The sequence below is a fragment of the Danio rerio genome, chromosome 13, assembly GCF_049306965.1.
Source record: "Danio rerio strain Tuebingen ecotype United States chromosome 13, GRCz12tu, whole genome shotgun sequence".
Classification (NCBI taxonomy): Eukaryota; Metazoa; Chordata; class Actinopteri; order Cypriniformes; family Danionidae; genus Danio; species Danio rerio.
Window position 1 is genome coordinate 26918369 of NC_133188.1, and position 24516 is coordinate 26942884.

The 24516-nt window shown below is 34.6% G+C and overlaps 1 protein-coding gene across 2 annotated transcripts in view; it reads right to left on the reverse strand.

The window, feature by feature from the left end:
- Positions 1–23497, reverse strand: part of rgs17 (regulator of G protein signaling 17) — a 36749-nt gene extending 13252 nt beyond the window's left edge. Inside the window, exons 1-5 of one of the 2 annotated variants that reach the window (XM_005156815.6) lie at positions 23341–23497; positions 21102–21330; positions 19922–19958; positions 7931–8061; positions 90–164 (exon numbers count right to left, since the gene is read on the reverse strand). In XM_005156815.6, the coding sequence (XP_005156872.1) occupies positions 90–164; positions 7931–8061; positions 19922–19927 (212 nt within the window). In that variant the 5' untranslated portion in view covers positions 19928–19958; positions 21102–21330; positions 23341–23497. The remainder of the gene's footprint in view (positions 1–89; positions 165–7930; positions 8062–19921; positions 19959–21101; positions 21331–23340) is intronic. The other variant, NM_001002523.3, reaches the window with a different exon arrangement.
- Positions 23498–24516: the final 1019 nt, after the last annotated feature.

Sequence of the window (24516 nt, forward strand, 5' to 3'; positions counted from 1 at the left end):
GTATGTTTAAAAGGTTTGATAAAAAGCACTATAAAAAAAGCACCAAGCATCTTGTCCCTGAACAGTAATAGATGTTTGCGACAACTCACAGTTCCTCTGTTGCTTCTATGCTATCCATCTTTGTACACGTTTGCCTCTCTGAACGTTCCCTTCTGTCTTCATTCCTAGGGTGAGAAGAAAAGTGTTAGACACAGCAACGTCTCTGTGGCATTTCAAACATGTTGTGTTGATCATAGCACAAGGTTTTTTGAGCTTGCCAGCTGCTATTGCAGTGTTTAAAAGGTCATACGATGAAAAAAAACACAACACTGTTTCATTTTAGAATAAAATCTTTAAGTACAAAACAAACATAAAGGAACAGATGTCCTCTTGTTTAGGTTTTGAAATATACATTTATTTACTAAAGACATGCAGTCAAACATTACCAAATGAAAAAGTGCATTTGTTGGAGTTTCCCTTTTAGATGCTTCATTTATGGGAGGAGTTTATTTAAATGAATCACGTAAATGTGGTTTGCAGCTTTTAGATTACTAGTATTCGTGTAATCGTATTATAAAACACCCCAAAAAGCATGTTCTTACCCCTTTTGCACCTGTTTTGTTGGTAGATGGCGCATGACTGATTATCTAATTGTTTGCAACCTAATTTGTGTCATTTTTTTCACTTTGTTGCACATTATGAAAATGAACTGCTTTATCTGTTTTGTTTAATTTGTGCATTGTCAGTAGATTAACCTAATGGTAATAATATTAAGAAATATAAACATAAGAAATATTGTAGCTTTAAGGTTGTGCAATGGCTGACAGTCTGACTTTGTGGCAGGCTGACACATATTTTGTGGCTGTTAGGGATCATTGTGGAATTTTTACCTAAAATATATCGTAATTTTTCAGAATTTGATAATGCCATAAAATTTGAATACATTTGCTGGAATTTTTAGAAATATTCAATTCTAATGTGGTAATAGCGATCACAGTGATGTATATATATTTATACAACAGTTCTGTCTGGTTCTTGAATCTGATTGACTGGTAGCCGTGAAATATTTAAGTAATATGAGCACCCGTACAGCCTCTTTACCCATTGTGTATTACTCCGCCCACATACAGCCAGCAAAAAGCAGACACTACAGATCTAAAGTTTAAAAGATGCTTACTCAGCTGTTTAACTGTCAGCTTATGATTTGAATCCAAGGTGGAAGAAAGTAGTTCCTCATACAAAAAGGTTTTTGAGACTCTCCATGTTTGATTTTGTTTTTATATAAACAATTATGCCGTCAAACTGTTGTATAAACACAATATTACACTCATAGCAGTGCGATATGGCTGTATATCGGCACTGGTGGGGGCACTAAGGCACTCTGCCTGCGGCCTCGTGCCAACGCACGCCTCCCACCAGTGCCGATATACAACATTCTCACTTAAAAAAGCCTAATAAGTACATTATGTTGTCCAACAGCAGCAATATTTGTCAAAGTGTAGAGAGTTTATTGATCTGCTGTCACTCTATGTGGGCGAAGTAATACAGAAGTGTGAAGACTAAGAGGCTGTATGAGTTCTGATATTGCAGAATATCACACGGCTATCAGACAATCAGATACGAGAACCTGACAGAACTTTAGTTTAAATGTATACTTATATTATTTTAGTATAAAAAATTGTCTGTGGTTTTTAGTTTTGTAGTTTCTATTAAGATTTGTATTTGTAGTTTGTAATAATAGTTTTAGCAGTGTAGTTCACACAGAGCTCCTGCGGTGATCTTTTATATAACTTGTTTTAAGAAGAAGCCTAGTGATCCACACGCATTTAAATATTTTCATTTTGAAATATTTTGTTTTCAAAATGAAAGTATTATTATTTTTACCCATTTTATATATTTTGTTTTTTTTTTTGTGTTAAAAGTTTACGTTTTTTTTTTGTCTATATATACTTTTGCTTCAGTTTTTATTTCAGTTTTAAGGTACACTAAATAAAACTAAGAAATACTGTCTTGACATCTGGCTGAAATGATAAATTACTAATTATTCATATTATTTAAAAAAAATTAAATATACAAAACTACTGTACATGTTTTCAATATGTATCAAAAGATGTATTTTTATTTTGTGTGTGAAAATATTTATTTCTCTTGGTTATCTGTAAACACTGACATTCATAGGGCTCTATTTTTACGGTCCATGCGCAGAGCGCAAATGCTTTCAGGGCGTGTCAGGACGCGTTTTTGCTAAATTAAGGACAGGAAATCTGCCTTGCGCCGCGGCGCATGTTCTAAAAGGGTTGAGTTTATTTTCTTAATGAGTTATAGGTGTGTTTTGAGAATAAACCAATTAGAATCTTATCTCCCATTACCTTTAAGACCCAGCTGCCTCGCGCCAAGAGCGCATTCCCCATTTACAGGACGCAAAGTAAGTCTAAGTGGAAAAAATGAGCATTTCACAAGCAAACAGTTCACAGTTAACAGTTTTTTAACAGAAAACTGTTAAACAGAGCATCTACTGCGTGAGAATGAGAGATATGGAACACTTTCGTTCTTGGATTGGGAAACCTTTACGCACAGACATCAATTAGTCTATAAATAAATACTTTTGTTTGTTAAGCGCAAATATTCGTTTCAAAACTATTTCTAAATTCAGTTCTAATTGTCCAGCAAACGAATAAATGAATAATAATAGCAAAATGTGCTCAAAAACCTGAGTTATATTCTAAATTACATGCTGTGCCCCATATGGTCTAAAACCTGACAGGTGGGCAAATCTAAGCTTGTTTTTAATAAAACAAATATAAATATGGATATATTAAATAATACTGCTAATAATAATAACATTATACAAAAGCAAATTGTTATGAATGAACTGAAAAAGCCTCCCGAGATGAAGAAGACATAAAAGCAGTCGTTTTTCATATTTATGTAGGCTAGAAAATAATATGTTTCGTAATATTTTAATCCTTTAAATTTATATTCTATATCTATTCTTATTATATACTATATATATATCCTTAATATTTACATTTTTTCATATGTAAAGATATTTGCCTATTGCTCTCTTGTGCGTATTAAGCAGTGCGTAAGCGAGGCGCAACTTTGCGCCGGAGTTTAGACCGGGTTAGTTTTGGTCTAATGAAAAATCTATTATAGATTCTCAAAATAGCAACGCGCCAGCGGTCCGCCTCAGAACGCCTTCCTTTTTAAACCAGAACACCTATGGACGCAAAAATGAGCGCTAATGCATTTGCTATTTAAAGTGCATAGCGCAACGCCTCAAAACGACTCTTGCGCCAAGCTGAAACTACCAAAAGACTACTGCGCCACGCCTTGCGCCACACTGCGCCGGGTGTATGATAGGGCCCTTAGTGGGAAAAACTAATTCTATGAATGGTTACAGGTTTCCAACATTTTTCAAAATATCTTCTTTTACACTACAGTATGTTCAAAAGAACAAAAAAATCTTAAACTGGTTTGGAAGAAGTCAAGAGTGAGTAAATGATTGCAAAATGTTTTTTTTTTCTGAACTATCCCTTTAATAGTACAATAAATCATCTGCTAGTGTGAACATGAATATAGTTATCATTCTTGGTGTAAAAAAGCCATTATACTACAAGTCTAACCACAATTTACTGAAACTCCTGCTCTATAAAGTTTATTAACACTAATCTACAAATTACAGGTAAACATGCATGGCGTTTTCTCAACCTAAGTCTCTGTAGAGCAAGTATAATTGGGTTTATTAGCCATGGGCTTCGACAAGCTGACAAGACTCTAAATATATAACATGTACTACACAGCTGTTTTGCATGTGATGTGGGCCAGAAATAGCCGTTTACTGAGCAGATAATGGCAGTGTGTAGTGGGGGGATGGCGGTGGAAACCCGAGGTTACAGAGTAGGGTTTGTACTGCCTCCTCAATGTTTTCTTTATTTCATGCAATATTTGTATTCATTCATGTTATTTATAGTTCCCCTGCAAGCTGTGCTGTGCCCTTTCCAATCTTTCTTTGTTTAATGGCCCAGCTTCAAACTATTTTTACAAGTTAATTAGACTCTTTTTTTTGTAGACTTTTTCTTGTGATTTTTTTTTAAATAACAGCAGACTGATTGAAACTATATATATATATATATACATATATATATATATATATATATATATATATATATATATATATATATATATATATATATATATATATATATATATATATACATATATACACACACACACACACACACACACACACACACACACACACAGTTGAAGTCAAAATTATTAGCCCCCCCTTTGAATTTGTTTTCTTTTTTTAATATTTCCAAAATGATGTTTAAGAGCAAAGAAATTTTCACAGTATGTCTGATACTATTTTTTCTGGAGAAAGTCTTATTTGTTTTATTTCAGCAATAATAAAAGCAGTTTTTAATTTTTTAAAAGCCAATTTGAGGTCAATATTATTAGAACTGATGTAATGGCATTTTATTTTGGTTTAATGACTCTCTTCACAGCACTGATTTCTTATGCTTTGTGTTTGTGTGTATAAAAATGCTTAAAAGTACACTCAGTAATAAATAAATGCAGTTTTAAGGTTGAATTTTACTTCTGCATCTAGTGATTGTCATAACACACGCTGTATGCCTTGCAGATAGCAGCCCATTTATACTTCTGCATTCTGTTTGTTTTGCGCTGATGATAGCACTTCCGAAAGGCTAGTTGGTTTCTATATTCCACGGTGTTGAGTTTCTACGTAGCTGTTTAGGGTTTCCAACAGAAATGCTTCAAATTCTAACTTGACTTCAAATGTTAACTTCAAATCCTAGAAATAGCTGTAACTCTCTCTCTATTTAAAAAAATAAAGTGGCAGGAACCAGTAAACTTGCGACAATTAAAACCATAAAATAATTATAAACATAAAACAAAAGTATGTATCTGGAGCTCATCCAATTTTCCATCCATATTTAAAGTTATACATAAAGATATATATGAAACGAGTGTGCTCCAAAACAGTGACAAAATTCTCTATAAGAATATATAAACATCCAAAGTTTGCAGTTTGTCGCTTCAGCTTAAATGGATCAACTATTTTTTTGACATCACCTTCTAATTTCTTTTCAAATTTTGAAACCAATCAAATGCTCTATAGTATCAGACATGTCCCGCCCCCTTCAACACACTCAAATTCAACGCCCCACGACATTAGGGTACAATCTGACATCATTTTAGCATCCTGTGTCTCCTGGGATTGGTCATGTTACACACTTAAATTTATCTTAGTTTTTAGTTAAGATTTTAGATAATTAATTTAAACTAATTAATAGAATTCAATTAATAGAATTAATGAAATTCCATGGTTTCCGCTACATTCATTCTTCCATGGCGGGGCGCCACATCAAAATTAATCCCGCCACAGCTACATTACAGCTTATCATTAAAAACAATATGTTGTTGTTGTTTTTTAATAGCTGGTTATAATCACACAAAAAAGCGTGAACTTTTCTGTAATCGTAGTAGTGCTGTGCGTTATTTGTTTAACCCTTTAAGATTACATGCTTACTGACTGACTGCCCGACTAATAGGTGTGTGATGCGTAAGGCTAACAAACATGATGTAGCTTTCAGTTAAGATGAACACAGTTTCCATAAGTATACTTTATTTATAGACAAAGGTCTATGGTTCTGCATACAATGACTTTATCTTGCTGGAGTTTGTGGCAGTTTCACTTTACTTCTGGACGCATTAAGGCCCAATCCCAATTCTACCCCTTAACCCTTCCCCTTACCCCTCGTTTTGCACGTTCTCGTGAAGGGGTAGGGGTGTCCCAATCCTCTTTAGCTTGAAGGCATAGGGCTAAGGGGAAGGGGTAGATAGCGCTTAAAAATGAAGATTTTTCAGGACCATACTTTATACCAAGGGATATGAAAATTTCCCTGAATACACAAGCCACAAAAGACAGGATCGCTGCACCCGGAAGGAGATGCACAAATTAGTATTTTTTTGTCATTATTACGAGTTTTTACCACAAACAAGAACATGTTTTATAACATTCATAACTGCGTTTGTGTTTTACCGTGATGCTTTTTTAAAAAAATGCTAAAATAGAAACCACTAAATTTTGCTATCTATAACCCCTAATAATAGCTCCTGCATAGCAGTCCCACAACATTCTGACACTCATAGATGCTCAAATACCGTCAGAAAAGTCTAGTGCAGGGGTAAACCAATCCTGTTCCTGGAAAGCCAACTTCCTGCAGGTTTCAGTTGCTACCCAAACACACCTGAACCAATTAATTAGGACCTGAACACCACGTGATAATTACAGGCAGGTGTGTTTGATATAGGCTGCAACAGAAATCTGCAGGAAGGTGGCTCTCCAGGAACAGGGTTGGCCACCCCTGCACTAGACTTTTCCTGTGTAAAAGTCCTGCAGCCACAGCTGGAAAAAATCCTAGAGGAAACACTTAATTCAATGTTAAATGTTTGTGCAATTTAAAGTATGCCACTTCCCAGGTGTATGTCCCCAAAAGGTACCCAAAATGTGTTATAATACGATTTGTTTTAACGGCGAAAATGGACAAAAAAGCATATCGTACCATACCACACCGTACCACTCAGTGGAAACAGGCCATTAGTGTAAACAGCCCTTTATTCCTATTGGATTTGATGGGCTTTATGCAGATACAGTTTTTTGTAATGCTCACACATCAACCTTGCACACTGACAGATGTTGAAAGTGAAAAAGAAAGTATAATGGAACCCAGTTCACACTTCATTAAAATTTTAATGACCACAAAGTCCTAGACATAAGCTGCGTCCCAAATGGCACACTATACACTATGCACTCATGCACTATGTACTTATGCACTTACACACTCAACAGGGTAGTATATGTATGTAGTGTCGTCCCAAATGGCACACTAATGTTTTTTTTACTAAGCGGAAATTCAAACCGTTTCCCTGATGACGTTTGACGGTTGCCAAATCATTGAAGTAAACGGCCGAATTATCAAATAATACCTGCCGTGAGTGTTGCCGCAATCACTATCGGGAGGCGCTATAATCACTCTCGTAAAAGAATTTTGCTTTCACCATCCAATTTAAATAAAGTTATTCAACATGTGCGTCCGATAGCTCCGCCCCTTCCGCTACGTAAGCAAACTTGCGGTCATTGAGTGCGTGAAGTGTCCATCATTACACACTTCATTTTAGCGGCTGAATGAGTGCATCATCCGGGTAATTAAAGTGCTCTTATTATTTTTTAGAGTTTTCAGTGTGAACGCACTACTTACACTATTTATACTACAAAATGGCGTAGAATAGTGCATAAGTATGCGATTTGGGACGCAGCTATAGTAGCTGATGCAGGTGTTGGTGTACAAATTTTTTCGTAATTAGCTACAATAGAAATTAGGACTGCCCAATATATTGCTTCAGCATCGGTATTACAATGTGCATATCTGCAATAGTCACATCGCAGGATGTGAGATGGGATTAGTTGACCTACACATTATGGAGTCACTGCAGAGTTTAACCATTATGGAGTGAAAGTTTTTGCATGTGTTTTTAAGACCTGTGACTGTGTGAACATTTAGTTTCAAAGCATTTAGGAACAAAAAGTTGAACCACTGTGACTTGTTTTGTATAAAAATGTATTGAATTATTGTAAAATAAGGATTATGCTATGTTATTTTACATTTGACTATTCAATATCTGTGCACTGTATTCATGCTTACAACTTGTTTATAATATTTTATGCACGATTCACTCTTTTACAAAATCATACCAATCAATTAAAATAATTAATTATTTTCAAACAGAGCGTCATTTGTTGTTATTGTACTCATATCACAATATATATTGCAGAAAAACAGTCAGAATTTTCCAAAATCATGCAGCCCTTATAGTTACATCATTTTACTGACAGCAAATCATAATAAGAGACGGGACATACCAGAGGCATTTGCAGCATCCACACCAGCACAGGCAGCAGGTGTTGGGCCTTGGGTGACCAGGCGCCTGTGGGGGTCCTTCAATGCGTCCCTGCTGCCTTTTCCTCATTTCAACTCCACTCACACTCTGAGGCTGCAGACAGACACAGACATCTGATTAGAAACAAAGCAGTAGGGGCTCTGGGAATGGTGTGGTTAACTACAGATGCTTCTAAATCTAAAGTAAGATTCACGGCATGATTAATTAATTGCAGATTGCAGAGGAGAGATTAATGGGAGCTTTTCCAATGGACGCGATCGTAAGGATTTTCTGAGTTTATGGCATGTTGGACTGCATCCGATTGTGCTGTCGGATGCTTATTCAGCTGAATCTGCAGGAATGCATGTGAGAGTGGGACTGTAGAGGCAGGCAGACAGACACACAGACAGTCGGAAAGTAAAGAAATCCCCTCTTCAGACTACGCATTGATTCCCCTGGCGAGGTGCTAAATTAGTTTGAGCTGTGGGAGGGTGAGAGGGAGATGCTCACACGCAGACAGTAGTAATGTGGGATCTCACATGTTCTCACACATGAGCAAATACAGCAACACTTTTCTTTTTAGGAAGTAATAGGTTTCCCGTTTGTTAAAATTAAACTAAATAGAACTATTTCAACATTATGAAACAATTTTTCACCTTGGAACTGTAATATATAGTGCATCCGGAAAGTATTCATAACACTTAACTTTTTTCTTTATTTTTTATGTTACAGCCTTTTTAAAAAAAAATCATTTATTTCCTCAAAATTCTACACACAATACCCCACAATGACAATGTATAACAATAGTTTTTGAAATTGTTGCAAATTTATAAAAAATAAAAAAAAAACTAAAATAAACCATGTACATATATTCATAGCCTTTGCTCAATACTTTGTTGATGCACCTTTGGCAGAGATTACACCCTTGAGTCTTTTTGAATATGATGCCACAAGCTTGGCACACCTGTCTTTGGGAATTTTTGCCCATTCCTCTTTGCAGTACCTCTCAAGCTCTATCAGGTTGGATGGGAAGTGACGGTGTACAGTCATTTTCAGATCTCTCCAGAGATGTTCAACAGGATTTAGGTCTGGGCTCTTGCTGGGCCACTCTAGGACATTCACCAAAGCCACTCCATTGATATTTTGACAATGTGCTTTGGGTCATTGTCTTGCTGGAAGATGAACCGTTGCCCAGTCTGAGGTCAAGAGCACTCTGAAGCAGGTTTTTTATTCAGGATGTCTCTGTACATTGCTGCATTCATCTTTCCCTCTATCCTGACTAGTCTTCAAGTACCTGCTGCTGAAAAACATCCCAACTCACCATGATGCTGCCACCACCACACTACACTGTAGAGATGGTATTAGCCTGGTGATGAGGGGTGCAGGGTGTCTCCAAACATAACTAGGGTTGGGTATTGTTTGGGGTTTTTTCGATACCGTGCTAAATCGATACTTTTAAAACGATACCGGTGCCAAAACGGTGCCTGAACCGGTACTTTTTTGCCACAAAATTATGGTAGATGACTCTATTAAAATCTTCTATTTGACAAAATCTTTTTAAAAATAATTTGAATAAGCAATATAATTTAAGTTTAAAGTAAACATCAATTTCAGGGGCAGGGGCCACGTACTTTTGTGAGCTCATTTTAACATGCATAAAAAAACTATTCAAAGTAATTTTTTTTTCATGCATCACTCTCCAGTCTTCATAAACCAGATAATTAAATAACTTGAACTCTAAATAATCTTCCTTGTTCATTTATTTGACTAGTAACTTTGTACTGGTGTAGGATAACACATTTCTAACATTCAAGCACTAACTTCTAACATCAAGGCACATTGTTGCACCTGTAAACTTTAACAGATAGGCCTACAGTTAAAGTCGATTTAATTTGCTCTCTAATTCATTTAAAATAATGTTTCTGAAATTTTCCACAGTGTTGCCTAAAAAAAGAATTATTCTGGAGTATTTCTTATTGTTTCTTATTGTATTTCTTATACGTATTTATTATTGTTTATTTCGTGAATAAAATCAGTTTTTAATTTAAATAGAAATAAGGTCAGTATTATTAGCCTCTTTAAAAAATATTTACTGTATGTTTGATATCCACAACAAATCAGTTACAAAATAGTTTGACTAATTATTTCAACTTTCATAGTTATCTGATTAAGTCTTTAAAATACACTTTAAGCTGAATAAAAGACTATAAAATACTTAAAGGGACTTTGTCTGAATACAAAACCCCTGTCTTGCAAAATAACTAGTAAAATGTCATGCACTGACTGTCACCATGGGGAAGATAAAAAAGTAGATATTAGAAATCAGTTAGTTTAACTATTATGTTTAAAAATGTGTTGTAAATAAATCATGTTTTGAAGACGGAAATCAAAAATTAATGAAGGCAAAACGAGTTAAATATAACTTACATGAGCGTGACTGAAAACTACATTTGATCATCTGTTCCTTGGTACTTGCCGGCTGTTTGTAAATTCAAGACTGCATTTCCTAACGTAAAACTGTGTACACTAGAATTCTGATAAATAATGGTCTCTGCGTGCGTTCCCCAAGCGACAATAACAATCGCCTGACATCGCCTATCCGTATTCCTTAAAATTTTTTAGAATTAAATGTTTAGAGAAGGTGTAACACAACGCCGATGTGCCTTTGATGCTTCTTACATCCTTGTCGCAGCACCAGTGGCACCGAAATTCATATGCTGATTTGATCCGGTACATACCGGTTACAGAAGTACCGGTGCTATAATGGCACCAGGTTTTGGTACCCAACCCTAAACAAAACACCTGGCATTCGCTCTAAAGAGTTCAATGGCAAATTCCAGGCGGGAAGGATTACAGGCCTGAGTGGTGGATTGCTGCACAGATGGGTGTCCTTCTCTGAGGTTATCCTCTCTCAACACAAGAACGCTGGAGATTAGACAGGAGATTTTTCCAGTTACAGATGATGGAGGCCACAGTGCTCATTGGAACTTTCAGAGCAGCAGATATTTTTCTTTAACCTTCCCAAGCCTTGTGCCTTGAGACAATCCTGTCTCTGAGGTCTACAGACAATTCCTTTGTCTTCATGCTTGGTTTGTGCTTTGACATGCACTGTCAACCCTGGGACCTTATATCAGGTGTATGCCTTTTCAAATCATGTCCAATCAAGTGAATTTACCACATGTGAACTTCAATTAAGCTGCTGAAACATCTCAAGAATGATCAGTGAAAACAGAATGTACCAGAGCTCAATTTAGAGCTTCACAGCAAACGCTGTGAATACTTATGTACATGTAATTTTTCAGTTTTTTTTATTTTTAATAAATTTGCCATGATTTCAAAATATATTCTTTTTACATTGTCATTATGGGATATTGTGTGTAGAATTACTGAGGAAATAAATTAATCTAATCCATTCTGTAACATAAAAATGTGGAAAAAGTGAAGTGTTATGAATACTTTCCGGATGCACTGTAGGTAATTATCTCACAATTCAGACTTTGTTTAATGGAATTTCAGTCCATGTCTCTCCATTTGGACTTTCCTATTAGAACTGAATGTTTAAATCTGTCAATTATTATGAAAATAGTAAGAAAATTATCATGTAAAAGTGAAACGTGAGCTAACCTCATTTGTGAGAAATTAATTCATGATTGTATGTAAACTCAGAATTCTGAGGAAAGAAACGTCAGAATTGCAAGATATAAACTCAGATTTGCAAGACATATGCTTCTTTTTTCCATTTTTTCTAATTCAAATTTTGATTTTTCCCTTTAAAATGTAAGTCTCACAATTATATTAAAGGTTACTTCCTAGTTTTGCCCTCACAGCACTTAACTTTAGACGTCTTTAGACTTCCTGTTATGTTTCAACAACTAAATAACAGGGTTTCTGCAGATTTCATAATGTCAAATTTAAGACTTTTTAAGACCATTAAGAATTAAATTTAAGACCTATATCACAATATTAAAAACACGTTTACAAAGAGAAAATGCTAAATCACAAAATTTGTGGTAAAATAAATGTATTCAAATTGAACAGTACTAAAGACAGGTTAGATGCACAATTGAACAACAGTAAAAACAAACAAACAAACATCTTAAGGTTGATTTATACTTTTGCCTCGCGCCACATCTCGCACCTCACGAAACAGACAAGGCCTTTATATTTGATGTATTCGCCATGGAGATATTCTTTTAAATGACAGGGGGCGGTCAAGAGAAACATACAGTAAAATTAGACAGATAAACATAGAAGTAGAAAGCTTCTGGAACAAGGTCATATCATTTATGTCATTTAACATAATTGTTTTTAATTATTTTATTACTTAATATAAAAAATTTTTATTACCATTTAAGATTTTTTAAATCTATTTTTTTTAATCTAAATGATGCATCACTTGCTTTTGTTCATATCTCAGACAGTTAAATATTAATGGCAACAGATCTTGACTTGCTCTACAATTATATTTTTTATTATGGCAGGAATAAAATGACGTTTTTTATTTTTTTATTTTGCCCACTCAACAATTCACACATTACTGTCTTGCTAGTTTAGTTATCACCAATAAAGCCTAGAAATTGGGCATCAATATATTTTAAACTATAGGTTCATATATTCTTTTGCAGTTACAGTTGAAGTCAGAATTATTAGCCCCCCTGTTTATTTTTTTGTTTATTTTAATAACTCATCTCTAATAATTGATTTAATTTATTTTTGCCATGATGACAGTAAATAATATTTTACTAGATATTTTTCAAGACACTTCTATTCAGTTTAAAGTGACATTTAAAGGCCTAACTGGTTGATTAGGTTAACTAGGCAGGTTAGGGTAATTAGGCAAGTTATTGTATAACGATGGTTTGTTCTGTAGACTATCGACAAAATATAGCTTAAAGGGGCTAATAATTTTGACCTTAAAATTGTTTTAAAAAATTAAATAACTGCTTTTATTCTAGCCGAAATAAAACAAATAAGATTTTCTTCAGGAAGAAAAAAAATAATAATTCTGACTTTAACTGTATAAAAGACATAATTTCTACCTTAATTTTAGTTTGCAACTTGTAAATTATTTTAAATTCAAAATTTTAATATATACGTCAGTGTAAACCTACGAACGGTGGAAAAACATATTCTGTAATATTAAAACCACCTGGGTCTCCACTTATGCATGTTCTCTTTTTTGTTTTAACAAACTTATCCCTCAGGTTTTTTTCAAACTTATACAAAAACTTTCCTCCTTTCCCACTGCTGTTGCAATTTCTAGCCAAAAATTATTGGTCATCTGGTTCTACTTCTCCCTATGATCACGCATGGGCGGATCATAAAGAAGATGTGTGTACAGTCATACCTGTTTCAGACAAAATCTCTTCAAAGTGTTTCATATTCAACTCAAATCAAATGTGGCACCACACGTACTGTTCACTCGAGTCTCAACACATTTCGTGAGCTCCGCTAGTCGAATGCCGCATGTCGCATGAACCCAAAGCGAACCTCCACAAACACAGCGATGGCGTCAAATTCGTCACACGCACCGAGTTCAATAACAGAAAGCTGATTGGCTATTGTTAGTATTGGCTTGTCGGTCTTATTTGTAGTTGTAATACCGCAAATTACAATTGTACTAGTGAAATAAAGAACTACAACACCACGAAAACCAAGCAACAACAACAAAAAAAGAATTTAAATGGGCATTAGATGAAGCGTTACATGGACATCGTAAAAAATATTTAAGACCTGTGCAAAAATATTTAAGACCTAGAACAGCGAATTTAAGACTTTTTAAGACCCAGCGGAAACCCTGAAATAAATACTAGGTCTGACATTTTTAACGGATGCTGTCAAAACTTTTTTTACATGTTATATCTGGACATTTTCAAGCTGTTTTGAGAATCGTTTAGTGCTTTAGCATGGCAGTCCGATGCTCACGGCGACTCAAGTTCGATTCCTGCCTTGAGGTCCTATGCCAATTCTTTGCCTCTCTCTACTGCCCACACTTTTCTGGCTATACACTTTACTTTCCAATCAATTAAATGGGACAGCTGGAAAAAAAATTATTATTAAAAAAAAAAGAATGTTTCATGGATACTGTCAAGATTATCTTGCAATCATGAGTTTATATCTGACAAGAAAAAACTAAAAATGTAAGATAAGAAATATGCAATTACCTTCCTATTTTGTTACCCAGTGGCCAAAACAAGCTTTTACAGAATCCTCCACAAACAAATATATCCTACACAGGGTAATTAGAAATTTGAAAACATGTTTCAGCCTACATTTTTGTGAAACCCCAAAAAATGTACTCCAGAATTAATTTGACTGCGGTCTCTAGGTAAAATGAATGCTATGGGGGAGTATGACACCAACCATATTTGTTCCTATTTACACATGATATTTACAGGGACATATTATTGACAAATAACAGATTATTTTTGTGCTATTCTTTGCTCAAAAAGGTAATGATTCGCACTCATCAAGTAATTGCTTCGTACTGTTTTTATTTTTACATTCTTCGGGTGATACAAAAAAAAGTTTCGGCACAATGCCTTCCTCAGTGTGAAATGTTTAGGCATTGTTTCGAAACGATTGTGTTTTTACATCACCCGAAGAATGTAAAAATAAAAACAGAACGAGGCAATTACTTGATGAGTGCGAATCATTACCTTTTTGAACAATAGTATTGACAAGAATAACGCACCAAAAATGTTTCTTTAAAAACCACGTGCGCGCAGGGCAAACCTCATTACTCTGTGCTATTCTTTGCAAAACACCTAATGAATACAACAAAATAACATAACAATGTCTATGATTTGTAATAGGATAAGTTTGCTGGACCTATCAAACTCGATATGAACAGCCTTTCTTTTTCAATTTACTCTGTAGCTCAGTACTTGTTTTTTTTTATTACAATGTTGTACTTGGATGCATAGCTCTTGGATTCAAGAAATAATTTGGGTGAAAAAAAAAAGTTTTGCAGATATGTAGACATTGCCCTCTAGTGGACTTGTCAACTGAAATGCGCAACAAAAAGTTCACAGAGCAAAGTATTTTATGTTACATAAAAATGCAGCTTGAAGCAATGAACCTGTGCTAGATATAATATTAAAGAGGGAAACACACAAAAAAATAAATAAAATAAACCAAAACAAACCTAAAAGCTACACAACTTAAATGTTTTAATTTCATAACATATTCCCCTGAAGGTTTAACTCAATACAGCATATGGATAGATAAATAAATGTAGGTGCAAGACAGTGTTCACCTGCATACAATCAAAGTAGAGTAGGCATGAAAATAAAAAAAAGATTTCAACCAATTCTTCCAATATCATGGGCTTGTTAACAAGAAGATCAGATCACGGAATTTAACCACATACATTTGAACTGCATGTGTTTCCAAGAAGCCCTCTTTAGGGAGAGAAAATGAGCAAGTGTTGTTGCTGTGAGCTCCTCTCTGCTCTCACCATGATCCATCAGCATACCATTAACATGTCATTGAAACACATGGGTGATTATTCTGTTTGACAGTTTTATTAATAGTGACCATATGGTCATGGTGCTATAGATGCACCTCTCCTCAGTGTCCTTCAAAGATATGAATTATCGTTTATGATTCTGATTACTTGTATAACTAATAAATAAAAATTAAAAATCCAATGTATAATTTTATTTGTTATTTAAACTAAAATAAATACCCTACAATATTAGATGTATTGCATTATTTAATTTTATAGCATATTTATAATATGGATGAGAAATTGTATATGAGGGCAGCACAGTGGCTCAGTGACTAGCACTGTCGCCTCACAGCAAGAAGGTGGCTGGTTCGAGTCCCGGCTGGGCCAGTTGGCATTTCTGTGTGGAGTTTGCATTTTCTCCTCGTCTTTGCGTGGGTTTTCCTCCGGATTCTCTGGTTTCCCCCACAGTCCAAAGACATGTGCTATAGGTGAATTGCGTAAACTAAATTGAACATAGTGTATGTGAATGAGAGTGTATGGGTGTTTCTCAGTACTGGGGTGTGGCTGGAAGGGCGTCCGCTTCATAAAACATATGTAGCAATAGTTGGTCCAATCCACTGTGGCAACCCCTGATAAATAAGGGGCTAAGCCAAAGGAAATAAACGAATGTTATATTTGACTAAACCAAACTAACTAAAATTAAAGATAAATAGAAATACGACAATTTTTTTCAAAAAAAAGTTAATAAATGGATTGAAATACTGCACAGGCATCATTTAGCAGCATAAAACCTCCTATAAATACTAAATATTAGACAAAAAACATTATCAACCTAACTTACAGTACAATCACTTGATTAAATCATTTTTTGATCATTTTTGTCAGCTATATATAATAATTTAAGCACATAATTGTGAGTAAATAATTTTAAACCCACTTTCACTTTATTATTAAACCCTAAAATATTTTAAATTATTAAATCCTGCACTAATTGAGTTATTTTGTTTCTTTACCATACATGAAAGGGCATTTTTTATTATTCTATTCAACTAGTGACTTTACAAGTTGTTTGCATGAAGCACTGGTAAACATGACTCCTCACACCATGACCTCAACCAATTTGTACATTTTAGCACAACGCTTTCCGGAAACTGATCTTTTGTCAGGGTTTGGCAGCACAAACACCATATCACATCACCTAGACATCTGATCCAAATATTTGGGGACAAACAGTCTGGACACTAAACGGACAAGCCGGAGGTCTGGGATGGTATCAAATGATCATTTCCCAGTATGGTATTGGTAAATATCCCATACCACATAACCATGGGGCATTTGCTTGGCTGACTTTTTGTCGCAACATGTGGTGCATAATATAAAAAGATCACCGTTGATTGAAATGCATTGCTGTGAGAAAGTCAAGTCCTCTTTTGTGTAAGAAAACAGTAATCAATATATTAAACACATATTTTCCTTCCCAAAATAAAAACACAAACCCTTCATATTTCTTTTTAATTAATTAAGATTAGATGTACTGATACTGCTGTACTAACAGTGTACTGTTTTCCTAGCTTCATTACATGCTATCAATATTAACTCCTGATAAATTATTAATTACACATGCTGTTTTATCTGTACCTCTGTGTATCTAAAGTATATTAAAACAAAGACTTTGAAACAGAAACCTTACCTCTAAATTCATCCTTACACTTTTAATAAACAGCCCTTCAAACTGGAGAAAGCTCATTGAGCCTGGGATGTGATGTGGACACTCTTTGAGAGTTTACCCTAATTGAGCCATATAAACCACATATGCAAAAACACAACTACAATCAGTTATTCAGTGCCAGGCAATGGAAAACATGCATCATGATGCAAAACACACAGAGGAGTCCCTTTGTTCACATCTAGTCCATTTACCAACAACTGCACGGTATGTAAAAGAGGAAGTTGTGTATAGTAAAGAGGAAAAACAATTAACTATTATACTTTAGGTCTGATTTCATTGGAAATGTTGAATATATTTTGTAAAATGTTATGCTTAAAACAGTGGGTGCAAAAAATAATAGAACCAGACAAATCTATCAGCCAATGTTTGGCTATTTTGAGATAACCGGCCGTCCATAATACTGAAGTTAAATCCCCTTGAATGATTAGGTATGTTTTTTAATCTGTGGCTTAATTCAGTTTACCTTATAATGCATAATCCTACACACACAGTTCTCTACTTGCATTAAGCAACTGAATTAACTCCCAAAGAATTCATTTATAGGCAGGGACACGCCAATCCAATGCCAAACAACTACCACAGACTGTATCCTCATATTGGCTTGTGTCTGGTCCTGTTTGGACCAAAAAAAAAGCTGCACATGAACACTAAACGAACAACAGCCAAGATTTGTCTTCTCTGCACCCGCGGGTGGCAGAAATCTTTTTTTTTTTTTTTTTGTTTAACAAAAAGAGTAAACAAAAAATAAACAAAGCAGCATTTACAGTAGTACCATTATCACAGTTAGGGGTATAACGGATCACGGTAGATCCAAAATTTATACGGATCACAACCCACAGTTCGAAACACGTGACCTGCAGTTTAATCCAAAAAGTGTAACGATAGCAGAGAGATTTAAATCACATGTACAGTATGAAAGCATTTAGGATTTTCTGTAAAATTTAATGATGATGGAAGAGGTTGTGGTAGGTTTTTTGGAATGTCGCGGGTTTCTTAGGTTCTTAAAGGTGTTTTCTGTCACTACTTGTTTAGCCTGTATTAATGCATTTGGTGAAAGCTGCATGATAACCTAATTAAAGATTGGGATCTTGACACCCACATAACATACAGTAAATTATAAACAATGGTGATTTGCATATGTTTATTATTAATCCTTCGAATTGCTGAAAACACAAATATTAGGAATATGGAATATGCATTTTACAACGCTCAAAAATGAAAGTCGTAGGCAGCAATTACATTATTCAATCAATAGGTGGTGACAACCAGCCATCAAAATATGTCACTAAACAATTCTTTAAAAATGATCCATCTAGCAATGAAACATGAAGTTTTATGAGAGAATAACAGAATCATTTATTGAAAATGAGAAAAAAAACTATCAGTATTAGTAACATTTAACTTTTTTACAGAGCTGAATATTTAAAAATGTATTTATTTATTTATGTAATAAATGAAAAGCAAATTACATTCATCTACTCCCCTTCATGATTTATTAGAAAAATGGAATGATCCGTGACAAAAAAAATGTCATCTGAACGCAGTGATTTGTGATCCATTACACGACTAATCACAGTGCTTATTGTCATTGTATTTTCAGTAAAAATGCATTTTAGGGGGCTAAGATAGACATGAAGACTAGACCAGGGGCTTGGGGTGCACGAGTTCGGGTTGATTTATACTTCTGCGTCCACACGGTCACACACCCCTTCCTGTGGCTGATACCGACGCTGACGCGTACCTCTCAAACAAATTACTACCCATTGCAACGACGTCTAGCACAAGAGCTGTGACGCGATTAATCCCGAATAAAGTATTTGCATCAATAAGTTACACACAAAGTCAATGCAAATGTGCGAATATAGGCAACTTAAAGAATGAAGTAGAATGTGTGACATGTTTGCAGAGAACTCATGAAATCTGCCTCACTTGAGCCTTTAATGAAAGTTTAGAAAATTTTTAACTCAATTTTTAGCATGAGGAGAAAAACATCCCATGAGTAATCTAGAGTGAGTGACGCAGTGCTCTACGTTTGGTGTGAATCCAGCATTATAATAAAATTTGCAATCTCAAACAGTCAAACAGTTTGTGTAAATAAAGAAACACATTTAAGTACTGTCTAAATTGCCAAAATGTTTATGTAGCTACAATTAAATTTTACACATTTTGTTTAAATACTTTTGGCCCAGCTTTCTTCCATATCCATCTGTATATACACAGTGCAAGACATTATAGGGAACAAAACTGATTCATTAGTGTTGCCAGATTACACTAGAATTAAAAGCAATTAATGGAAGCTCAACTTAAACCCAGACTCTTGTGAAAATATTTTGTGACTTGTGCCTGCCTACTTTATTACCTTAGCACAAAGACAATAAATAGCATTGCTTATAAAATAAAGGCATTGAAACCGTTCAAGAGCACACTCTGGTATTCCTTACAAACATAAACAAAACACGACCACTATCTGGTGAGGTTGATTGTTTAAAATGCCAACCATAACAAGTGGCTTTTGTCCCTGTAACATTACTTTGGTCAAAATAAATGAATATAAAATGCATCAGATGCCAGAATGCTGCTATGATTACCATAGTGGCAATGATCACAATTTCTGTAAGAGACATAAAGTACGCACAAAAATTGAAAATTCACTGCTGTATTTAAATGCACTTGCAATCCTCAAACTTAACAGTGTTTAGTGTTTTAAATTGTTAATTTTAAAAACATATTATTTAAAAAAAATGTATTTAGTAAGTTTTTAAGTGTGCATTTTGCCGTGATCATTTACTTACACTCATGTCTTTTCAAAGTGCTGTGATTTTCTTTTTTCTGTGGATCATAAAAGAAGAAATTTCAAGAAATGTTTCAATGGTTTTGGCAAGACAATGAAAATCAATAGTCACCCACTGTTGTTGTTGTCAGCAACAAAATATTTACGTTTGTGTTCCACAAATAAAATAAAGTCTTACATCATTAGGAAGCATTAAGCTGAGTGAATGTTGAAAATTAAAAAATAAAAATAAAAATGCTACAGCTGAAACTAAAATTTCAACAAAATTTTAGTGTTATAGTATGTGTTTATAGAGTAGAATAGGGAACACTGTTAAAACTTTAAGTATACTTATTAAATTGTGCAAAGTGGTTGGCTTAATTAAATTAAATAATTGTTGCATTAAGTATCATTTAAGTATTTTTTACTACTATATTAAAAGTATTACTTATTATATTGAGTTATGTTTACAAAGAGGATTTAAGTTTTGTTGAATTAATTAAATTTGAGATATGAGTCAGTAAAGATTTACATTAGTTTTTAGTTTTTTTGGGCTACGTCCATTAACACCCAGTTCCCAGCCCTGCACAACTCATCCCAATGCTAATAAAAATGTATTATTGGAAAAATGTATTTGTACAAAATATTTGCAAAATGTCACATTAACTAAAATCAAGCATTAGTTAATAATATATTGTGTATATATTTTTACAATTCTAAACACCAGCAGACATTTGTTAACAGTATATATTTATATCAATAAGCGTTTGAGCGCTCTCTTCCCTGTTTAAAATATGTCGGTGTGCAGCGCACTCGTGAATTACATTACAAAGTGTGAAAATGCCTGCGCATGTGAGCATGCTTAGATGGCGCACTGGTCCCGCCTCTAACCCCATTCTCCCACTGGAAGTCTTGTGCGCCCTTGTGCACTTCCCCATACACATTCCATGGCAGCAAGTGATGCATGGCATAGGCCATGGCTCGTTGCACAACAGAAGCCTCCTAGAGCTGTTACCCACAAAGCCTGGCTTGAGAAACATGTCACACAGCACTCATGATAACATGTGACCATCACACAGGGGCCAACTTCGCCCACAGTTCTCACCTTCACATCGCCACTCGGCTAACAAATCTTGAGGTTTTACACATCATCAATGGATTTGCTATTACTCTATGAGTGAAGAACCAAACCCCTAACTTACCATGCAAATTAGCAGCGATTCATCCGAAGATCAGGTAAGAAAATCATGATTCTAATGGCAAATGTTGAGACGGGCAGAGTGCTGGAAAATAAATTGCGGCCTCTTGTATCTTCTCTTATCATGCCTGATGGAGAACGCAGGAAGAGGGTGGAGGTAGGTTTCAAACACCTGGTATCTGCAGGCACACCCTTTCCTTGAGTCAAGGGCTAAATGATCCAGGATAAGACATCTGAGAAATAGATCAAACCAAGAAAGAAAACATCAGAGCTGCTTTAATATGTAGCTTGAAATACTAAAATGTAGGAATAAACTGATAGTAAGGGGTAGATCACTTCTGAAACTGATTATTACACTCAAAGTCCAGTCTTTCTTCTTCTGTATTTTTTTTTTTACAAATGAATAATTTATTATAAAATATAATAATTAATAATTAGTGTTTGGTGCATAATAACACTTGATAGGATTAAATAAATAGGAACCACAGCGATATTAAGAATACAAAGACTTTTTCTGACATAAGCAAACATGTTGTGAAAAAATGTCATTTAATTCAACCTAAATACTGCATATGAACACTAAAGATCAGGCCATGTTTTTTTACGTGTGCCCTTTTCTTTTTTGTTTGCAACGTAATCCTAATTATTTATTTATGTAATTATTTTACACTGTAATTCAATCCTAAGTTTGTACCAATTTAAAAAAAAGATGAAAAGAACTTCCAAATAAAATAATGAATTTATTGATGCAATTTTTAAATTATGCAATATTAAATTAGATAAGCTGACCAGAAAGCTGGCCAATTTGAATTTGTTAAATTTTCGGAAGATTTTATTGTTAAATTCTGAAAAGCAAAGAATGTTTTATTTATCGATATTGTAACCTTAAAATACTGGAAAAAAATGTTTTTAATTAATTTAGAATATAAATCCTCCATTACTATACAAAACTGGTAATGGTACTTTATCTTTAAAACCGTGAAAATCAAAACTTTCAAATTATTGCTAAAATACTAATCAAATTAAATGTATAAAATCTATAGTAACAATGATACATTATGCATTTTTCATGCATTAAAACTGAACCATACCTAAATCCTAAACATAACTACTGCCAAGGCAAAATGTATAATTTGACTGTAACAAAGACAACATGACATATTACAGTATATATCACAGCAGTTTACTTTACAATAAACACAAGCATTTTAATAAAAGAAAATATTTGTGGGGTATAAAAATGTACTGACTTTCAGTTTCTCTTGATTTTAAGTATTAGTCTAACATTTCATGTGTGTGGAGCGGGTCACTACAGCTTGACTTTTACATAAAGATTCATTGCTGACAGGTCATCTCATCTGTCACCTAAATTGTTCCCCACATGAAACAGATTGTTTTACTCAAGCAGCTGCATTGTAAAACCAGAAGCACAAGTGAATGGGAGGAACTTCAGAACTTGAATGATGATGAATGGCCGAGCAATCAGCCCTCCTCCGGAAGGAAACTCTTAATTTCATGTAGGCTGTCATCAATAACTGAATGCAGGCAACTTACTTCGAGAAATAAAAACTAACGTTAGCTCAGACATCCCGTTTTATCTCATTCAAAACTCACGCGCGATAAAATGGTCGTCGACTCAAAGGTAACAGCAAAAGATTGGGACTTCATAGTTTACTGACCATAACAAAGTAGTGCGTTGCTTCGTGATGTATAGATATTGACGGCAGTCTTCCTGTTATTTGCCTTTATTACCCGTTGCGGTTGCTTGTCTGTGGAAATCAAAGCGGCTCTGTGTCAAATCCTAGTGAGGGAGCCTATCTAGGCAACATTTTTAGCCATCGTTGAAACCACCATTGGTCGTTTAACACAAACACGAAGCACATAACCCCTTTCGAGGGGTTATAAAAGCCGGTGACACGTTCCAACCGCTCGAATAACATCCAAATATGCTGTCTAGATAGGCAGCTCGCTTGGTTTTGCGACACAGCCAGCATCTTTACTAAAGTCATCACAGGTAAAGCCCTAACGATTACTATCACAAGACGGCCCTGTGCATTTGAAAGTAACGTGCAAATTGTTCGCTAAAATACCGCTGTTTTACACAGCCGAAATATAAATGCCACTTTATTTTTATTTTCGCAGCAGCTCTTTAATTTTTCTCAGCGCAAGGAGGCAACGGCTAGCGCGTTAGCTGGCGAGCTAGCGGAACCTCTGAGACCGTTAAAGAGCGTATGTCGCCTTACCCCTTTTGTTCTAGATGTCAGTCTTCTAAAAGGGTGTCTTTACACGTGTTTATGCGGATATCGGGGGTATCACGCGTTGAGATTGCATGCTGCCGTTTTATCTCCATCAGCGGTGTTTTCCGTCCATCCGCCCAACTTCAGCACCGAGCGAGCCAGTGGAGACGCCCTGCGCATGCGCGGCGGAGCTGTCAGATCACGGAGCGCGAGCTGCGGACAGGGTGCAGAGGCAGAGGTGCAATGACAGACTGAGATTCTGCGATCTCACAATAACTGCCTGCACTAATAAATATACATACACAACACATAGCTTACGTAAAATGGATCTGTGACTCACAATAAAACATTGACAACATTTTCGGCACGAATTCTGCTGTGACAGTGATGGGTGTATATAAAGACTATGTAAAAAAAAAATTTAATGTGTAAAATATTTTCAAATAAAAAAATTAAATCATTGTGATATAGAGCCCCAAATTTTTTGTACAATCAATCATTCATTATATATATCCGGACTCAATATCACAATTATTTTATCTATTTTATTGTATTATTATATTATATAGTTTTCATTGCATAATTTAGAAAATATATTTTTTGTTAAACATTTGCATATAAATTACATTATTAGAATATAATAATATTTTTATTATTATAATAATAATTCATTAATTCATTTACTTTTTGGTTTAATCTCTTTAATATTCTGAGGTCGCCACAGTGGAATGAACCACCAACTTATCCAGCATATGTTTTATGCAGCTGATGCCCTTCCAGCTGCAACCCATCACTGGGAATGTTATTATTATTATTATTATTTTATTACTATTATTATTTAATATTTTATATTTGCTGTATTCTTTGGCATAAGATTTTACATAAGCCTATAATAATACAGCTGTAAAAGCACAAATATTAAACAAGTAATTTCAATTTTAAAAATGAACTGAAAATATAGACTAACCGTATATAAAATAGCATAGTATAACACAGCACAATTCCAGAAAACTGTTTCTATCGGACAGTTGAACTATTTATTATTAGACGTTTTTAGAAATACAAACGTGGTCTATACAACTGATAAAAATTATAATAATTAATGGGTTTATATATTGACATATATTTTCTGAACAAGAAAAAAAATTAAAGAAAATAATTACTCAACCAGTATACTAAAAC